The sequence below is a fragment of the Triturus cristatus genome, chromosome 7 (genome assembly GCF_964204655.1).
Source record: "Triturus cristatus chromosome 7, aTriCri1.1, whole genome shotgun sequence".
Lineage (NCBI taxonomy): Eukaryota > Metazoa > Chordata > Amphibia > Caudata > Salamandridae > Triturus > Triturus cristatus.
Window position 1 is genome coordinate 986,785,275 of NC_140590.1, and position 18,387 is coordinate 986,803,661.

The 18,387-nt window shown below is 45.9% G+C and overlaps 1 protein-coding gene across 1 annotated transcript in view; it reads right to left on the reverse strand.

Annotated features, from left to right (window-relative positions):
- Nucleotides 1-18,387, reverse strand: part of LOC146810964 (phosphatidylcholine:ceramide cholinephosphotransferase 2-like) — a 166,206-nt gene that overhangs the window by 80,200 nt on the left and 67,619 nt on the right. The window contains exon 2 of the mRNA XM_085615021.1: nt 1,514-1,631. Coding sequence (XP_085471147.1) covers nt 1,514-1,631 — 118 coding nt within the window. The remainder of the gene's footprint in view (nt 1-1,513; nt 1,632-18,387) is intronic.

The window sequence follows — 18,387 nt, forward strand, 5'->3', positions numbered from 1 at the left end:
GATGTGAACAAGAGATGATTTGTTTAACTAAACAGAAATAATGCTCAAGTGAAAAAAGCTCTTCCACACAAAGCACATAGAGATAAAGCGCCTGGTGAGGAATCACTGAACCCCTTTCCGTGTATTCTTTGTGCAAGCAGCATTGACACTATTAAGTGCTACCAGTCTAGGCGGACAAGTTCAGCACACTAGGTGGAGTGGAAATAGGTCAAAGTCTGTCTCACCATGTAGACTTCATCAACGGCAAGGCAAGCCACACATTTTTCAGGAATTCTAAGAATAACCTGATACATCAGTGGATCTAGATGGAATATTAAGAGAAACTAAACTCACACCAGCTCATATCTACTAGTTGCCCCCTCAACAGTTATTGCGATACCTCCCCAGAGTAGGTGAAGGTCATTTGTGAGTATACACCACTACTAAGGGAGGAGTCATCCCTGCCTGTGGCGGAGAGGAAGAACGTTACACGACCATAGTGTGTTTGATTTACAAGAGTTTGAGAGTGTGAGGCACAATGTGTGTTTACATTTCCCTAAATGAATGGGTCGTGGGTATACATAGTTATATTTTGCCTGGCTTCAACAGGGGCATTGTGGAAAACAACTTGCAAATGAGGCACAAAAAGCCTCTTAGGGCATATGTGATTCTCTTGCAAGTGCACACTCAATCTGACGTTTTATTAGATTTATGGGCCAGGATGAAGGCACTGTAGATATTCTTGCTAGCTGGCACTATATCCTTATAGCATACCAGTATAAGATGTGTGGCCCCTACTGTACAGGTTAGCACAAGCTGAGGTCCAATGATAAAGGTGGGGGAAGGGGCATTTTGTGCTGAATGGGAAAACTGGGCCTACACCTCAATGCTTATATTTTCCAAGATTAGAAGGAATGCAAGGCACCAAAGGAAGAGCATTTCCCAAACTAGAAACCTCCCTAAAACCTCCCTATACCTTCTTCAGTGGACATTGACTCTACCTAACACAATATACTTGGCTTTGCGCCAATAACAAGTTTTCGTTAGATTCATTCAGCTCAACATTTCAGACCAGATGCAAACTAAAATTTGAGATGGCATTGAGTGGAATGATGATAGCTGGACAACAAACAGCTAGAAGAGGAAAATAGATACCTTGACAACTACCAAACAAGTTATTTCCGATAAAATACCATGCACATCTTATACAAATACTCAATAACACATACAATGGACCAAAGGTGTTAATGCATGTTTTTCAGTTAGCAGTTTTTAGCCCAACCCCAGGAACAAATTCGACCTGTTGATAAGAGATGCTTTCTCCTTTCCAGTTCCCGGCACCGGATCCAGAATCACATCTCAAACAGACATCCAAAGCACAAAATACACCAAGCCAACTGTATCAAAAATGTAATACATCCGCAGTGGTGCGTCTTCAGCTCTGAGTATACAAACAGCTTATTTTTGTGTTCTTTTAAGGATGTCTGGACGAGGCGCTATATTTCGATGCTTAAACTCAGATTAAAACCCTTACCTTATTCTCGCATATTATATATTGAGAAGGGACTGGCAAAACTGTGACGTATGTGGTCAAAGTCCGGTATAAATGTAGAGTGCCTATAATAAACAAAAAACGACGTCCAACAATTGACCTGAAAAACATGAGAGATAAATATATTTTAATAAATTACTCTGAAATGTGCTATATTGAAGAAAATCCAATTTCCATGCCTATCAGTGATATGAAACATAGGGCCAGATTAACAAACAGTCAGGTCTCAAAAAGTGGTCGCAAATTGCGCACTATTTGCAACCTGGATCAGATTATACAATGCAATGCAACATATCTGCCAATAGGTCCTGTTGCAAAATACCCATTTGCAGGGGGTTGTAGGATGTCCTGTCTAATGAAAATGCTTTGGCAGGTCATTATTTGTGAGCCGTTGTAAGTGGGTAACAACCACTGATACATCTTATAAAGGGCATCCCTTTCAAGCTGCCTTCTAACTATCATTCTGAAAGAGTTGATAAACTACTTTTGTGATCTGGAGTGATGGAATGGGCTTTACAAATCGCAAAAAGGGTCTAGTAAATAGCATAAAGTCATTTTTCACCAACAAACCCTGTGATTTTGTGAATCTCAGGGTTTGAGACCGCTAAATGGCTTAGTAGAAGCGGCCTACAGCGACTTAGCCAACATTTATTTCTAACGCAACAAATTTACATGAAAAATGTACAAATGTCTCAGTACATGTTTACCATGATTTCCGCTGTCTAACTGTATTTCTAAACAACTGCCAATACCAATCTTTAACACAAACATATAATTTTGCATCTTCTAGAAGTAATACCGCGCATTAGATTCTTGTTTGCCAAGCCTCGGAAAGCATTCTAAGTAGGATCCTAGACCCGCAGCTCATCTCCTCTACTACCTCAGGTTCTATGTCAAGACATTGGATTTGGAATTTCCAACATTGCCTGTGCGGTAGATTTGCCATATTATCCAAACCCTAATGTCTTTGGATTGTAAATGTGTTTTGAATGTACGTTAATCATTCAATAAGTTCACTGTTTTAGTATACTATCTCTTAGACCCTTGTAACCATTCCAACATTGGAGGAAAACATTCACAATACTTTTTATCATATGAAGTGGAAAATATAGCAATGAACATTCCAGAGACTTTTAGTGTCTAGATGTTGCTACCAACTAAAGGAGCATCTTTTCCTCTATATGAGAAGGTTAAAATTTAACATGCAACTCAAGGCTTTTTCAGGTAAGATCTAGATGTGAGGTTAAGCAGCACAATCTTCAGTTTTGTTACCGATGGCAGAGGGGCTCTTCTCTCAATAAACTTACTAGTTACCCCTCCAGTCATCTTTTAACCTCACGTTAGAACACCACTGCAACTCATACCCTCACGCACTCTTACGGCTTTATCTTAAAAAGATCTCCCAAAAAGTGACCCTTCGGGGGACCCTTAGGGCATTGCAGCGCCGGCCTGATGAGGAGCACCGCCCAATGATGAAGAATGACATCCTTCGGGTATGTGAGTGTACCAAGATCAGGACAGACTGTCCCCAGCTATCTTAGTATTAGAACGACTGCAGTCTCATTCTCTACTTCTCTCTCATAGGAACAGTGACTCTTGTGGGATATTGATCTAATCTTCAGGAGCACGAGCCACTGGACCTTCATTTAGCACCTTGTCCCCTTCACTCCTTTTTTGTTGTGGAAAGTTCAATTTCCCCTTTGTCTAATCTCAGACATTCCTCACAGCCAACCATTGTTTGTCTTGTTGGGGTTAAACAGTATTCGTTATCGCCCTGTCTATCAGTCTGTTTCTACCAGGTAGCTGACAGAGATGGAAATTTTGAAAAGGAAACATTATCTGCGGTTCATCAACACAGTGATGACACTAGATTATTTCTCTAATTATTTACCAGAGGGGCATTACAAACAAGTTAAACTAAATGGAAGAATAGATTTACCTCTACTGTCCCACAAATGAGGACATTTTCTTTAGGAACATTTGGAACCAACTACGCTGATTGTGTTCCTATGCATAAATAAGACCTATTATAAAATGATTTCCTGAATACCAGCAGATTTATGCCAGCACCTAGCAGCACTAAATATTCAAACTTTTCAACAGGGAGTGAAATGTTTAATTTGACAACTTAGAATATCTCTATGGCCCATGAATCAAGGCAGCCCATGCACTAAGCACAACAGAGAATCTGTCCCATATGGATCCTGAAAAACCTGGTTTGTACGACACGAAAGATTGACTAAATATAGTGTAACAGTTTAGAAACGACCACCTTACCTCATATTGTTTCAAGGGTAGATCAGAGATTTGTGATATTTGGTCAAATGATCCACAGTGAATATGGCTTTTCCAATGTTGAATGCACAACAAAAAAGTTGGAATTCGCCTCATTTGGAAGTAGGAGTTGATCAATGTGGCTACCAGTGATCCACTGTACCAGATGATTATTTCCGGAGGCCTGGGTATTTGAGTCTTAAAATCACAAACTGCCGGGGGCGTGGCTTGGACGGCAATGGGTGCAGTCGCCTAAATCCAGCGCTCCGCCGAATCTGGAGCGAGCAGCCATAAGAACGCACAAGCGCTGATCTCTAAGGGGAAAAGAATACATCAAAAGATATCGGAAGGACTGAGGAGAAAAGTGACCCGGGCGTACGAACACCGCATCGATAGAGAAAGGAGAAAACTACCGCAAAAGAGAGATCCCGATGTGGAGAGGAAGAAACCAAGATGGGGACTAGCAAATGAAAGCGCCGCCACTGCCGTAACTACCGCTGTGGAACTGGGCCCAATAACAAACACCGGTTGCCTCCCACTAGCTAGCACACCTAAGGTTAGTGCGGGGAGCTTCTCGCGGGAGAGTACCGGGACAACAGAGCCATAAGGTGCGATTTCGAGAGAGGAAGACGCCCGGTCCGGTTTGGAACGAAACTGAAACTAAATAAGGGGGCCGCCATTTTAGGTCCGATTGCTAAACAAACAGGGACGGAAAAGTAAATTTATGGAATAAGACTTCAATGGTGGAGGAATAGGAGAAGCGAGGCATCAGGGGGTGCAAAGAACTATTGTGAAGTGTGCACACCTAACGCGCGAGTGCTTCTGGAAAAAGGTACCCCCACCAGCAACGCTAGTTCCCTGACAGCAAATCTAAAGAGGCAGAAGCGAAAGTGAAATTGCCAGTGCTGGCCGCCATTGCATAGCGGAAGGCAATAACAGCGGCAGACATATCAGCGCACCAGAGATGAGAACATGAGAACAGGGAAGAGAAAATTGATGTCTGGTGCAACATAATAAAGCGCCCATAGCGCCTCATAGCAAGTCCATAGAGGTTTAAAATTAAAAAAAAAAGCTGTGGAGGAAGATAATACACAGCTTAGCGATGGTAGAAAACGTGAAGTTAACCTTCCAGATATTCACAGCAGCCAGTATACATCCAGCAAGGAGCGCCCGATCCAGAGGCACGCGAATACCGGGGAGGAGTGAACTGCCTCTAACTCCCAGATGCTGAAACGGTCACACGGTACAATAAGCATAGCGCAAAATAGAAACTAATCGCCGGGGAAACAGTAAACCAAGCTCGACCTATCTCAAGGTATCTCAAGGTATCTCAACATATGAAGAAAGACCAGGTGGGAAATGATTAAGCATAACAAGAGAAAGAAGATCACAACTCAGTGGGGTGCATAACGCAGAACATTACAAAGCGAGTAGGACAGCCGTAGAGAAACAAGAAGACAAGGAGGACAAAAACAACACCACCAGCAATGCACATAGCACTATAGAACGAATGACACAAGATACAAGAAGACACAGAAGACGCCCACTGCTGCGTCCAACATAGAAGAAGATTGACCAATTAGTAAGGCAGGCGATCACCACAACCTACAACTAAGGGAAAGATCAGACAAGAAGTGCACAAATGCCCTTGGTTAAAAATACAGCTGTAATCCAACGCTAGAGGAGGTTTTAAGCAGCAATTATACAACGCAATAGAAGGAGTGACGTCAACAAGGGCAAAGTGCAGACTACAAGGACAAGGACAGGGTCAGCGTCAGGATAAGCCCCCCCACTACAGCAATTTTTACCACGGACAGAGGACCACAAAAGTCCCCCACAAAACAACAAGCCGGCGACACACGAAATCGAACTATAGAGCCGAAAGGGAGAGGAAGGTTCAAACTACAGCAAGAGAAGAGAGGGCTATCAACCATGGCTGGCAATGATGGGAAAATTACGCAGCAGTCAAAAAAGAACAAGAGCGACACCCTAGATTCCCCCATCAAACAAAGACCTGATATCAATAGCACACTGGACATGATTCTGAAAAAAATAGCGGATGTCCATGACCTAGCCAAATCAACTAAACAAACTACTGACACAATACAACTAGAACTGGCCGCGGTCAGAGCAGGTATTCACGTGGCAAACAACAGACTGACGGAAGTAGAACAGAGGGTCAGTGACGTAGAAGATGGGGAACAAAAGGCAAACAAAGCACTGCTGGAACTAACCAAAACAACAGAACTAGACGATCGAAACAGAAGGGGAAACATCAGAATCCTGGGGGTCCCGGAGGGGGAAGAAGAAAAAACTGGATCATGCATCGCCTTTATACAAGACATGATCCCCAAAATCACGAACATTAAATTTGACCACCCTCTTGAGCTAGACAAGGCCTACAGAGTACCAGCCTACAAACCCTCAAATAGGGCGGTACCACGCCCCATAATAAGCAAACCGCTCCGATTGCAACATACAGAAGCTATCTTCGCAGTGGCCAGGAAAAAACAAACTATACAGTGGAACGGCCACAAAATAATCCTCACTCAAGACTACTCTAAATCCACAGTGGACATAAGAAAAGGGTTTCTGGCCCAGCAAGACAAATTAAGGAAGGAGAACATAATTTTCTCATTTATAGGCCCTACAAAATTCAGAATCACCGACAAAGGAAGAACGCACGTCTTTGAAGACCCAAAAGAACTGTCCAGATACCTACAAGGACCCACACAGCAAGAGATGGAAACCTCACAAGCACGTACAAGCAAGAGGCGAGCCTCGCCGGAATTAAGAGTGGAATGAAGGAATGAACAAAGACTTAAAATCGAACACTCAGGCATACTCAGAACCTGGAACCATCTCTACCTCAATACACACGACCTACCTCAGGCAGGACCTAAACTCACAAATATCTACCTCGAATGGTCAATTCAATCTCAAGAAAGAAACTTGAAACTGTACCAACGCAAGAAGTGGTGAGATCGGTATATCGACAACAACAGAGCGTGCAACTTGAGCAAAACCAGTCAATGGAACTAAGAAGAGAAACAATATAACACTATATCCTTTTGGGGGCCATTGTTATAAGAATGGAATAAGGGGGAATGTAGTAACCATGAGTGAACACCTATATTGGTAAATAAGGACTATAGTGTGCAAGAGAAGATAAGAATGTGGAGATGAGGAGAATGTATCTATATAGCAGCTCTGGCGTAAAGAATCATAGTATTCCAGGGGAAGCGGAGCGGGATCTTTGCTGTCGCACGTCCAGAATACGATGTTTTGGCACAGGGAGGGAGGGGGGGGGGTGGGAGGATTCTTAGTGTTGTTTTTATTATGTCAGTACTGTATGTCTGGTACACCTGCTTGGATTCGATTCACTGCACTCTCTCCTATCTAAATCATTCTCTCTACACTTCTGCATGCAAGGAAGAAAACGCCATTAGGACCTGGGGGGGAGCACGGAAGACGGCACAACAGGGGGAGACACAGTTACTGCCCACCCACTGTCCCAAAGGGGGAAGGAGGAATATCAAACAGAATGGAAAAATGGTTTTGGGTAAACAGCGAACACCCAGCATAAATAAATGTCACTAGACAGCCCAAAATCCTTAGCGTCCAACCTAAAGATAGTCTCCCTAAATGTTAAAGGTCTCAATCACCCAGTTAGGAGAAAAAAAATACTAGACTACCTAGCTAAAACAAAAGGAGATGTCTTCCTTCTACAGGAGACCAGACTATCGCTTGAAGATGCAGAACGAATCAGAGCGAGATGGATAGGACAGATGGCCTGTTCTCTAGCCACAGGAAAGAAGCGGGTGTGATTACCCTGATAAACAAGAACTCAAAGATAATAATAGTTGAACAACAATGCGATGGGGAGGGGAGAATACTTGTGACGCATCTGAAAAGGGGGGAAGAAAGCATACACGTAGTTAACATCTATGGCCCCAACGCTGACGACTCCAAATTTTGGGAGGGCATCTCGAAAAGACTGGAAGCATTCCCACAAAATGACCTAACAGTGATGGCAGGTGACTTCAACTTAGCGTTAGATTACACTCTGGACAGACAATCGCACTGCCACTCACTACCCCCAAGTGCGCACACCACACTAAAAAAATGATGCACCAGTTTCAACTTTAAAGACCCGTGGCGGCTACAACACCCGGACACCAGAGATTACACCTTTTATTCCACCCCACACAACTCATACAGCAGAATAGATTACATACTAATCACAGGAACACACACCCACTTAATAGAACACACTGACATTGCTACAAGAACTGTCTCAGATCACTCCTGCATCAGCCTATTGCTGTGCGGGCGACACAATGAAGATCACCCACGTAGATGGAGATTCAATAGCGACGTCTTATCAGACAAGATCAACAAAGATAAAATAGAAGAGGCCATTAAAGAATACATCAGGTTTAATGACACTCCAGACACGGATCCTAAGACCATGTGGGACGCATTAAAGGCCACAGTTAGGGGCACAATTATGGATATTAAAGCCAAAATGAACAGAAATGCGAAAGCACAGCTAGGACAACTAGAAAAGGATATCTAAAGATTAGAGGCGATCCATATCTCAGATTCAGAGAAAGCTTATGCACTGACAGAGCTAACAAAGAAAAAATACAAATACAATAGGATCTTGTGCGAAAGGGTCGGAATGTGGATAAACAAATATAAAGCAATCAACCTATGCGAGGGCAATAAAGCGGGGAAGTTCCTGGCCTCTTACCTGAAACATAGAAAAAGACAACATAACATCTCATCAATCACAGGCTCAAAACATTACACACACAAGACATAAGGAAATCCTACGAACATTTAGTGAGTTCTATCAAGATCTCTACAAAAAAGACCGAACGCTGGACGAAGGTGGTTGCACCGAGTACCTAGACAGACTAAACCTCCCGAAGATAACCACCGAGGTAGCACACACTTTGGGACGGGGGATAAGTTCAACAGAAATCGATATGGCAGTGAAGTCTCTTAAAGATAACAGAGCACCCGGGCCAGACGGCTACACAGCCATCTTTTATAAGACTTTCACAACTCACCTGCAACTAATTATGAAAAAAGTATTTAATCACTGCGAGGGGGCGGGGATGGTCTCACAAACCATGTCTGAAGCAAATATAATAGTTATCCCTAAAGAAGGCAAAAACACTCAGCTGCCCCAAAACTACAGGCCCATCTCTCCGATAAACGTTGATTGCAAGGTATACGCCAAAATCCTGGCAACAAGGCTTAATAAGGTTCTACCACAGCTGATAAGTAACGCACAAGTAGGATTCCTTACGACACGCATGTTACATGACAAAACCAGACTCCTGTGTCATGTACTCGAAAGGGCCGCCAAGACTGGCAAGCCAGCGGTGACCATCAAGCTAGACGCAGAGAAAGCGTTTGATAGGGTATCATGAAATTTCCATGAGCAGTGCATGCAGACATACAACCTGGGGGACTCATTCACGCGGAAAGTTATGGCACTACACGAGAAACCCAGAGCTCGAATCGTAGTCAATGGGGCAGCCTCAGAACCCTTCACCCTGCAGCGAGGGACAAGGCAAGGTTGCCCCCTGTCCCCCTCGCTGTTCTTACTGGTCCTAGAATCACTGATTAGGGACATCGAGGCCAATGAGGAGATGAAGGGGGTCACCATCAATGAGGTCACAGTCAAACTAGCCGAGTACGCGAATGATATTCTCATTGTCACAGAAAGCCCTAAATCCTCTATCACGGCCCTCATGGAGACCATAGATAAGTACTCATCCCTCTCCGGTTACAAGCTAAATAAGGACAAATCAGAATGTAAACCACTTAACATATACACCACTAGAGATATACTGGGGGATTCGGGCCTTGCCTGGCAAACCGGTTTCATTAAATACCAAGGTATACACTTCAGGAATGACCTCAAAAGCACACTTGAACAAAATGAAAAACTAATGCTAGACAATACAAAGATGCTGTTGGAAGGTTGGTTGCCCAAATTCATAACATGGTGGGGGAGTATAGAGACAGTAAAGATGATGATCACCCCAATGATCAACTACCTGTCAAATATGCTCCCTCTAATACTCACAGACGAATTCCATCGCAAAATAGACAAGATGCTAAATAACTTCATCTGGCGAGATAAAAAAGCGAGGATAAGCCTTAAAAAACTAAGATTAGAGAAAAAACTCGGGGGCCTAAACCTGGCGGACTTCAAAACCTTCCAAACTGCATTTTTGGCGAAACAAGGGAGCTACTGGATCCTGCCCACCCAGGGATGCACACCGGTCTGGCTGGGACTTGAGAGAGCCATACTAAACAACCTTGAACCATTAGCTCTCCTAACAGCTAATAAACAGTTGCTAGCAGCACACCCAATACTCAAAAATACGAGAAATGCCCTACTAAAAGTAGATCAAAGGATGGAACACAGCATAAAAAACTCAAGATGGGAATCACTGTGGGCAAAAGCAAAGATAAAATACAGAGGCAAACTACTATCTATGCACTCATGGAAACAAATATGTATCTCCCACCCTGTCCAGCTTGAAGAGGGAGGGAACCCCTCCACTTTCAGTATGCTAACAAACAAACATAATTTATCAGACATAGAACTATACAATTTCCTCAAAATCAAAACAGCCCTGACCAAAGCGAAACTCTCTAATGTCAAGCCCTCAATCATTCAGTACATGACTAACCTCAACAGAATTGGCCACCAAGTATCACACCTTTATAGACTACTACGACCCAGCTCAACCACACTTAACGAAAAGACACTCACTTTCTGGGAGTCTCAACTTGGAGGTACACTCAGCGAGAAAGAGATCCAGATACTATGGACCTCCCCTACACAAAACAAAATATCCCCGGTACTAGCTCAGACAAATTTCTGGACATTACACAAAATCTACTGGACCCCGGCTTGCCTGGCGACCCTGAGCCTGAAGACCAATGATCAGACCTGGAATTGCAATAAGGGAAAGGGGAACCTGGCTCACCTTATAAATTACTGTCCCAAAGTCAAAACATTCTGGGAGAAGATCTTCCCCTTCTTAAACAATATGTTAGGTTGCACGCTAAAAACGGAATTTGCCACCCTGGTAACTCCCTTTATTAAGACAGAAGTAGACTCACAACAAGACAGAGACCTACTTGATCTCCTTCTGACAGCGAGAATCAAAATAGTACTCACTAAATGGAAAGACACCTCCAAGGCAACGTTTAAGGGATGGCTCAATTGGGTGACGTGTCTCAGAGGCGCTGACACAGTTGCCCTATGTGACTCACCATGGAGACAGCCCTGCAGGCAGATGTGGTCATCCCTGGACAAGTACCTAGACCCATATGAGCCGCCCTAAATAGGACTAGTAGAAATACCCGGAAAGCAACCCTCATGAGACACTAGCGAGTAAACAGAACTCCTGGCATGCTATATCTCTTTTCTCCCTCTATCCTAGTTCCTATCCTTGCCCCTCCTATTCTTTCTCTTTCCCACACAAGGACAGTGGATGGGGGGCAGACTGAAGCCAGGAAAAGGGATAAGTACACTTTAAGAATCCTGGAGTCTAGGCAATGTGTCTCCAACAAGCTGCCTGTAAGTAGCTCCCCTGTGTGCAACCCAGCCTGCTTAATTGGAAGCTTTTGCTTTATTGAATTAATATATATACCACAAATGAGTGCTCATTCAAGACAGAAATGTGTGTATTTTTAGTACTCATAAGTTGTTAGACGAATTTCCAAAATATATTTAAAGTTGATGTTTGAGGGATAAATCGTGTGCCATTAAGGAGACTTAGTACTAACATTATTACCTTGTCACGAAAGGGCATTGCTAGAGCATTGCAGTTGTTATATATATCCCACATTGAGGCATTTCAAATTGACAACGCATTTTCATTTATCGTACTGCTGGCAGCCCTAACCGATCCACGTAGCTGTTTGCTGCTAGCAATCTCACATATGGTGGCAACTAATGTAATCTAGTCTGATGTGGTCAATGTTACAACACTAATGATAGTAGCTCGGAACGATTTTCATTGACCATAGATAGAGCTTATCACAGAAAAGGTTGAAGACCCTAGTCTAGATCAACCAGTGGTACATTGCTTAGGATTATCACTACTCAGATCATCCTGATCTTATCTGTAAACAATATATGCAACTACCTAAACCTCCTCTGAGAAGGAATGGTTCAGCTGGATCTGACCAGCATGTGCACCATTCTGAAGAGTTATGTTGAGCACTCCTTTGCAGAGTCCATCCTTTTGCCAATATAAGATATTTTCAAAAAGACGTCAAATGTTGTGATACACATGACCAGTTTAATTTTTATATAGTGCACCTGGAGGGTAGTAAGACCTTCCACATATATAATATGACATGAACAACCTTAGAAATCAGGTACATCGTGGCCTTGGAGGGTGCAAGAGCAGACTACAGAATGGGCTGCACTGCAGCTCTCAGAATGTTCAGGAAGTGGTGGGACTGTGTCTTCATGATGATATGGACATAAAGAACAAGTTACTTACCTTCGGTAACGCTTTTTCTGGAGGATACAGTATCTGCCTGTGGATTCCTCACCTTGTGAATATCCCCTGCGCCAGCATTCCACAGAACTTTTTTTCCCCAGCTCTCTACGCCGACGTGGACGTCATAATGCTTAGGCTCCGCTCGCGACTCCGTATGACGTCACCGGAGCCATAAGAGAGCCACGTCGGCGTGATAGCGTCAGTTCCACCCATTTTTTCCCTGCCTCCGAGGCGAACAGGTGGACCGACAACAAATTCAAAGTATACACAGTATACAACATTCGAACAAATATACATAGTACATATACAAAAAGGAAAGCTAAGGAACAACAGCATTTCCTATAAATGTACCAGAAAAAACAACATGTCAAGCAAGGCATCCTTTAGGGTATACAAAGGTGGACAACAGGGAGGCGGGTGGGTCAGTGAGGAATCCACAGGCAGATACTGTATCCACCAGAAAAAGCGTTACCGAAGGTAAGTAACTTGTTCTTCTGATGGATACATCTGCCAGTGGATTCCTCACCTTGTGAATAGATTCCCACAGCAGTCCCACTCCCGGAGGAGGGTGTCCACCTTCCTATACCAAAAAGTCCTGCAAAACAGAGCGCACGAAGTGGCCCTCCCTCCTCATCTCAGAGTCCAAGTAATAATGCTTTGCGAAAGTATGGAGGGAGGCCCAAGTCGCGGCCTTACAAATGTCTGCCACAGGAACACCCCTGGCCAAAGCAGAGGTGGAAGACTTAGCTCTAGTTGAATGAGCTCTAATACCCTCGGGAGGAACCTTACCAGCCAGGGCATAGCAGATCTTGATGGCAAGGATGATCCATCTTGATAGAGTGCGCTTGTGCACAGCTTTTCCTTTAGAATGTCCAACATATCCCACGAAAAGCTGATCGTCCAAACGAAAGTCTTTCGTTCTGTCCGAGTAAAAGCTCACAGCTCTTTTTGGGTCCAGACGATGAAGCCTTTCCTCCTCTTTGGAGGGATGAGGAGGCGGATAAAAAACAGGGATGAGTAATAGACTGCCCCAAATGAAACAGAGTAACCAGTTTAGGCAGGAAAGCGGCCCTGGTCCTGAGTAACATCCTTTCAGCATGTAATGTTAAAAACGGGGGTTTAGAACTAAGAGCTTGAAGCTTACTCACCCTCCTTGCCGAGGTTATGGCTACAAGAAAGACCGTCTTAAAGGACAACAGCCTCAAAGGACAACTATGAAGAGGCTCAAACGGAGACCCCATCAGAAAAGTTAAGACAAGATTAAGGTCCCACTGTGGCATTACAAAAGGAGTAGGCGGAAACCTGTTTGTAAGTCCTTAGATAAACCTCAGTACAATAGGAGATTTAAATAATGACGGTTGATCAGGAAGACATAGAAAAGCCGATAAGGCCGATAGATAGCCCTTGCCTGTGGCCACAGCACAGCCCTGCTGAGCCAGGGAAAGAGCAAACTGAAGCACATCAGAAAGATGGGCTTTTAAAGGGTCAATGGATCTCTCTCCACACCATTTAACAAACTTAGACCACCTATATGAGTAAATGGACTTGGTGGAGTGTCGCCTGGCCGATAAAATAACATCCACCACATCAGGCGGGAGAGAGAAGGAATTCAGATTGCCCCGTTCAATCTCCATGCATGAAGTTGTAAGCTCTGGAGGTGGGGGTGTAGAACCTGCCCCTCCGACTGCGAAAGGAGGCCTGTCCTCAGAGGGAGACGGAGCGGAGGGCACGAGGAGAGGTGGAGAAGATCTGTGTATCAAACCCTTCTTGGCCAATCCGGGGCGACAAAAATAACTTGGGCCCGGTCTTGGTGAATCTTCCTCAGAACCCGAGGAATCAAGGGTATGGGAGGAAACGCGTAAAGGATTTGTGAGCCCCAACTCAACCGAAACGCGTCCCCCAACGCTCCCTGCGTCGGATACTGGAGACTGCAAAATGACGGGCAGTGCGCGTTCTCGCGGGTGGCACATAGGTCCATCCGAGGAGTCCCCCACGTCCGAAAAACGTGACGAACCACCTCCGGATGGAGCCTCCACTCGTGGTCGGCAGAGAACTGCCGACTGAGACTGTCCGCACGTACGTTCAGCACCCCGGCCAGAAGATTTGCCATTAGACAAATCTGATGGTCCTGAGCCCAGGACCATAGACGCAGAGCTTCTCTGCAGAGACAACGCGACCCCACTCCTCCCTGCTTGTTGACATACCACATCGCGGTAGTGTTGTCCGTCAGGACTTGAACAGACTGACCGCGAAGGGAAGGGAGGAAGGCCTTGAGTGCCAAACGAATCGCCCGCAATTCCAGAAGGTTGATGTGAAGCAACCTTTCCTCTGGAGACCAAAGTCCTTTGATCTCCAGTTCCCCCAGATGCGCGCCCCACCCTAGGGTGGAGGCATCCGTTATCACTGTAGCCACCGATGGAGGCAGATGGAAGGGCTTTCCTTGAGACAGATTGCCCCCCACGCTCCACCAAGACAGATCTGCCGCAGCTTCTCTGGAGATCTTGATCGACTCCCTGAGATCCCCGTTGTGCTGATACCACTGCCTGCGGAGGCACCACTGGAGCGCCCTCATGTGCCAGCGTGCATGGTCGACCAACAGAATGCAGGAAGCGAACAGACCGAGCAGACGAAGGACCTTCAGAACTGGAACAACCGCTCCATTGAGGAATAAAGGGATCATCTCCTGAATGTCGAGAATTCTTTGAGGAGGAGGAAATGCTCGACACACAGTAGTGTCCAGTACCGCCCCTATGAACAGGTTGCGTTGAGAGGGCACCAGGTGAGATTTGGGCACATTGATCGAAAAACCCAAGTCGAATAACAGCTGAGATGTTACCTGCAGATGATGTTGCACCATCTCTGGGGACTCTGCCTTCAGAAGCCAGTCGTCCAGGTAGGGAAAAACCGGAATCCCCGACCTCCTGAAATGAGCAGCCACCACTGCCATCACCTTCGTGAAGACTCGAGGTGCGGTAGTAAGACCAAACGGGAGGACCGCAAACTGGTAATGTTGCGACCCAACCGTAAAACGGAGATACTTCCTGTGCGACTTCAGGATTGGGACCTGGAAGTACGCATCCTGCAAGTCGATCGACACCATTCAGTCTCTTTGCTGCAACGCTTGAAGAACCTGCACAAGGGTCAGCATCTTGAATTTCTCCTGTTTCAGGTAAAAGTTCAAGACTCTGAGGTCCAGGATCGGACGCAATCTGCCGTCCTTCTTAGGAATCAGGAAATACCGGGAGTAACATCCCTGACCCCTTTCCTGCTCTGGAACCACCTCTATCGCACCTTTTTGAAGCAAAGCTAGAACCTCCTTCTGCAGAAGAAGCAGATGGTCTTCCGAGCAGTAACCCTGGCAAGGAGGGTAAGGGGGAGGAAACTCCCGAAAGGGAAGGGCGTACCCAGTCTCCACGAGGTTTAAAACCCAAAGGTCGGTTGTAACAGATTTCCAACCTCGCAGAAAGTGGGACACCCGACCCTCCACAGGTCTCACATGATCTAGGATGGGGGATCTAGGGATGCTTCCCTGAAGCTTCATTGGGAGCAGAGGAGGCAGAAGATGAAGATGGGTTGCGGCCAGAACATCTCCGTCCCCTTTGCTTTCCTCTTTACGACCTATAGAGGGGATTCTGCTGCTGCTGTTGCTGCTGCTGCTGAGGCTGCCGGAAGGAACGAAATGAGGATCTCCCAAAGCCTCTGAATTTCCTAAGACCAAATCCCTTAGCAGGAGTCTGTAATCCTAAAGATTTCGCTGTTACCCTACTCTCTTTAAATCTTTGCAAGGCGGAATCAGCCTTTTCGCCAAAAAGTTTCTCTCCGTCAAAAGGCAAATCTACCAAAGTGGCTTGAACATCAGTAGAGAATCCAGAAGAACGAAGCCACGCTTGCCTCCTAGTGGCTATCGAAGATCCCATTATCCTTGCCACAGAATCAGCCGTGTCAAGTCCCGACTGAATTACCTGCCTTGCAGCAGCCTGAGTGTCAATGACCACCTCCATAAAAGAAACTTTATCTCCTTCTGGCAGCTTAGGGGCTAATGATTTCATAGAGTCCATCAGAGCATGAACGTAAAACAGGTGGCATTAGTAGATTTAAGCGCCATGATCCCTGAAGAAAAGGTCTTTTTAGCTGCTTGATCAGTCTTCTTAGACTCCCTATCCACAGGAGTCTGAGGGAAGGCGCCTGAAGAATGCTTCGAACATGAAGCTTGCACCACCAGGCTTTCTGGAGAAGGGTGGGAAGAAATAAAACTTGGATCCCCAGGAGCCACCCTATATCTCCTTGCCACCTGTCTGGAGAATGCCGGCGAAGAGTGTGGCTTATGCCAGACGTCCATAACTGGCTCCAAGATAGCCTCATTAAAAGGCAACAAGGGTTCAACAGTTGAAGTTGGCGAATGTAGTACTTCAGTTAGAAGGTTTGGCTTATATTCAGCACAGGGTAACTGCAAGTCCAGCAACTCTGTGGCCTTCTTAATAACTAAATGACAGGGAGCCAGTTCTTGCGGTGGCGAGGATCTAGTAGAAGAATGCTCCCACTCCGGAGTTGTATCAAGACCACTAGCATCTTGAATGCCTTCAAAGTCGTCAGAAGATGTATCCACCTCACCTTCTTCCACTTCCTCCCTATAACGCTCCTCTTCCAAGACTCTCTGGGCCTCTCTCCTTGAACGGATCCGAGGAACCGGTGTCGGCGGCGCCGTACGCGTAGTCGGTGGAACAGGACGTGGAGTCGGCGGAGTCGGAGGCGCCGGAGTCGACGGCGCCGGAAGTGGAGCCGAGGGAGTCGGCAACGGCGTCGAGGAGGGCTCCGAAGAAGGCCGATCCAAACGAAGCTGAGATGGATCACCAGACGGCGCCGGAAACTGCCACGAAGGAGCCATTGGCAAAAAGGCAAAAAGGCAAAAAGGGCATAAATGGGGCCTGAGCATAATGCTGCGCCGGATGGGAAGGCAGCCCGTTGAAAAATCCCATACATCGCATTAAGAAAATGCGTCGAATCCGCACCCGGAGTCAGGAACTGCGGATAAGAGATTGATCCTGAATCCGGCTGAGGAGTACCTGGAACCGGAGCCAAAATGTCCTCAACAGGAGCCGCAGGATCAGCCGGCTCTGGAGAAAGCTCTTTCTCTTGTTCCTGCTCGACGTCAGAAGCAGAAGACTCCACTAGCGCCGGAGACTGCGACGGTGACTGCGCCGGAGACTGCGCCGGGGACCGTGCCGGAGTCCGCTTCGGCGAAGGTGACCTCTCTGGAGACTTCCTAGGAGATGGAGAAGGAGATACAACATCCTTACTTCGACGTCGAGGCGACGGCGATCTCGAAGTCTTACTCTTCGAAGACCGGCGCCGAGAGCTATGCTTTCTTTTCTTGTGATGCTTCTTCGACTTCGAAGAGTGTGAAGTCGACAACTCCGGCCTCGATCTCTCCTTCTTCATACCCCTCTTTTCCTTCTTCGCCTTGGCCATGAAGAGTTTCACCTCTCTCTCCTTCAAGGCCTTGGGGTTCATTCTTCTGCAGCTGGAACAGTCCTTCACGTCGTGGTCAGAAGAAAGGCACCACAAACAATCTTCATGGGGGTCAGTCATTGACATGTGGCCCCCACATTCCCTACAAGGTTTGAAACCTGACTTCCTAGTCGAAGACATGGTGAATTCACAAACAGTAACCCACTACAAGACTACAAAGTAGCAGGAGAGAGCTGGAAAACCGTTACGCGTCGACGGAGCGGAGCGGAAAATAGGGAACTGACGTCATCACGCCGACGTGGCTCTCTTATGGCTCCGGTGACGTCATACGGAGTCGCGAGCGGAGCCGAAGCATTATGACGTCCACGTCAGCGTAGAGAGCTGGGGAAACAAAGTTCCATGCAATGCTGGCGCAGGGGATATTCACAAGGTGAGGAATCCACTGGCAGATGTATCCATCAGAAAATGAGCTTATATGCAAATTAATCAATGTGGGGAATGAGAATAAATGTTGGAGCGAGTGCCTGATCGAGTTTAAATGAAAGATTTAATAAGTGATGAGAG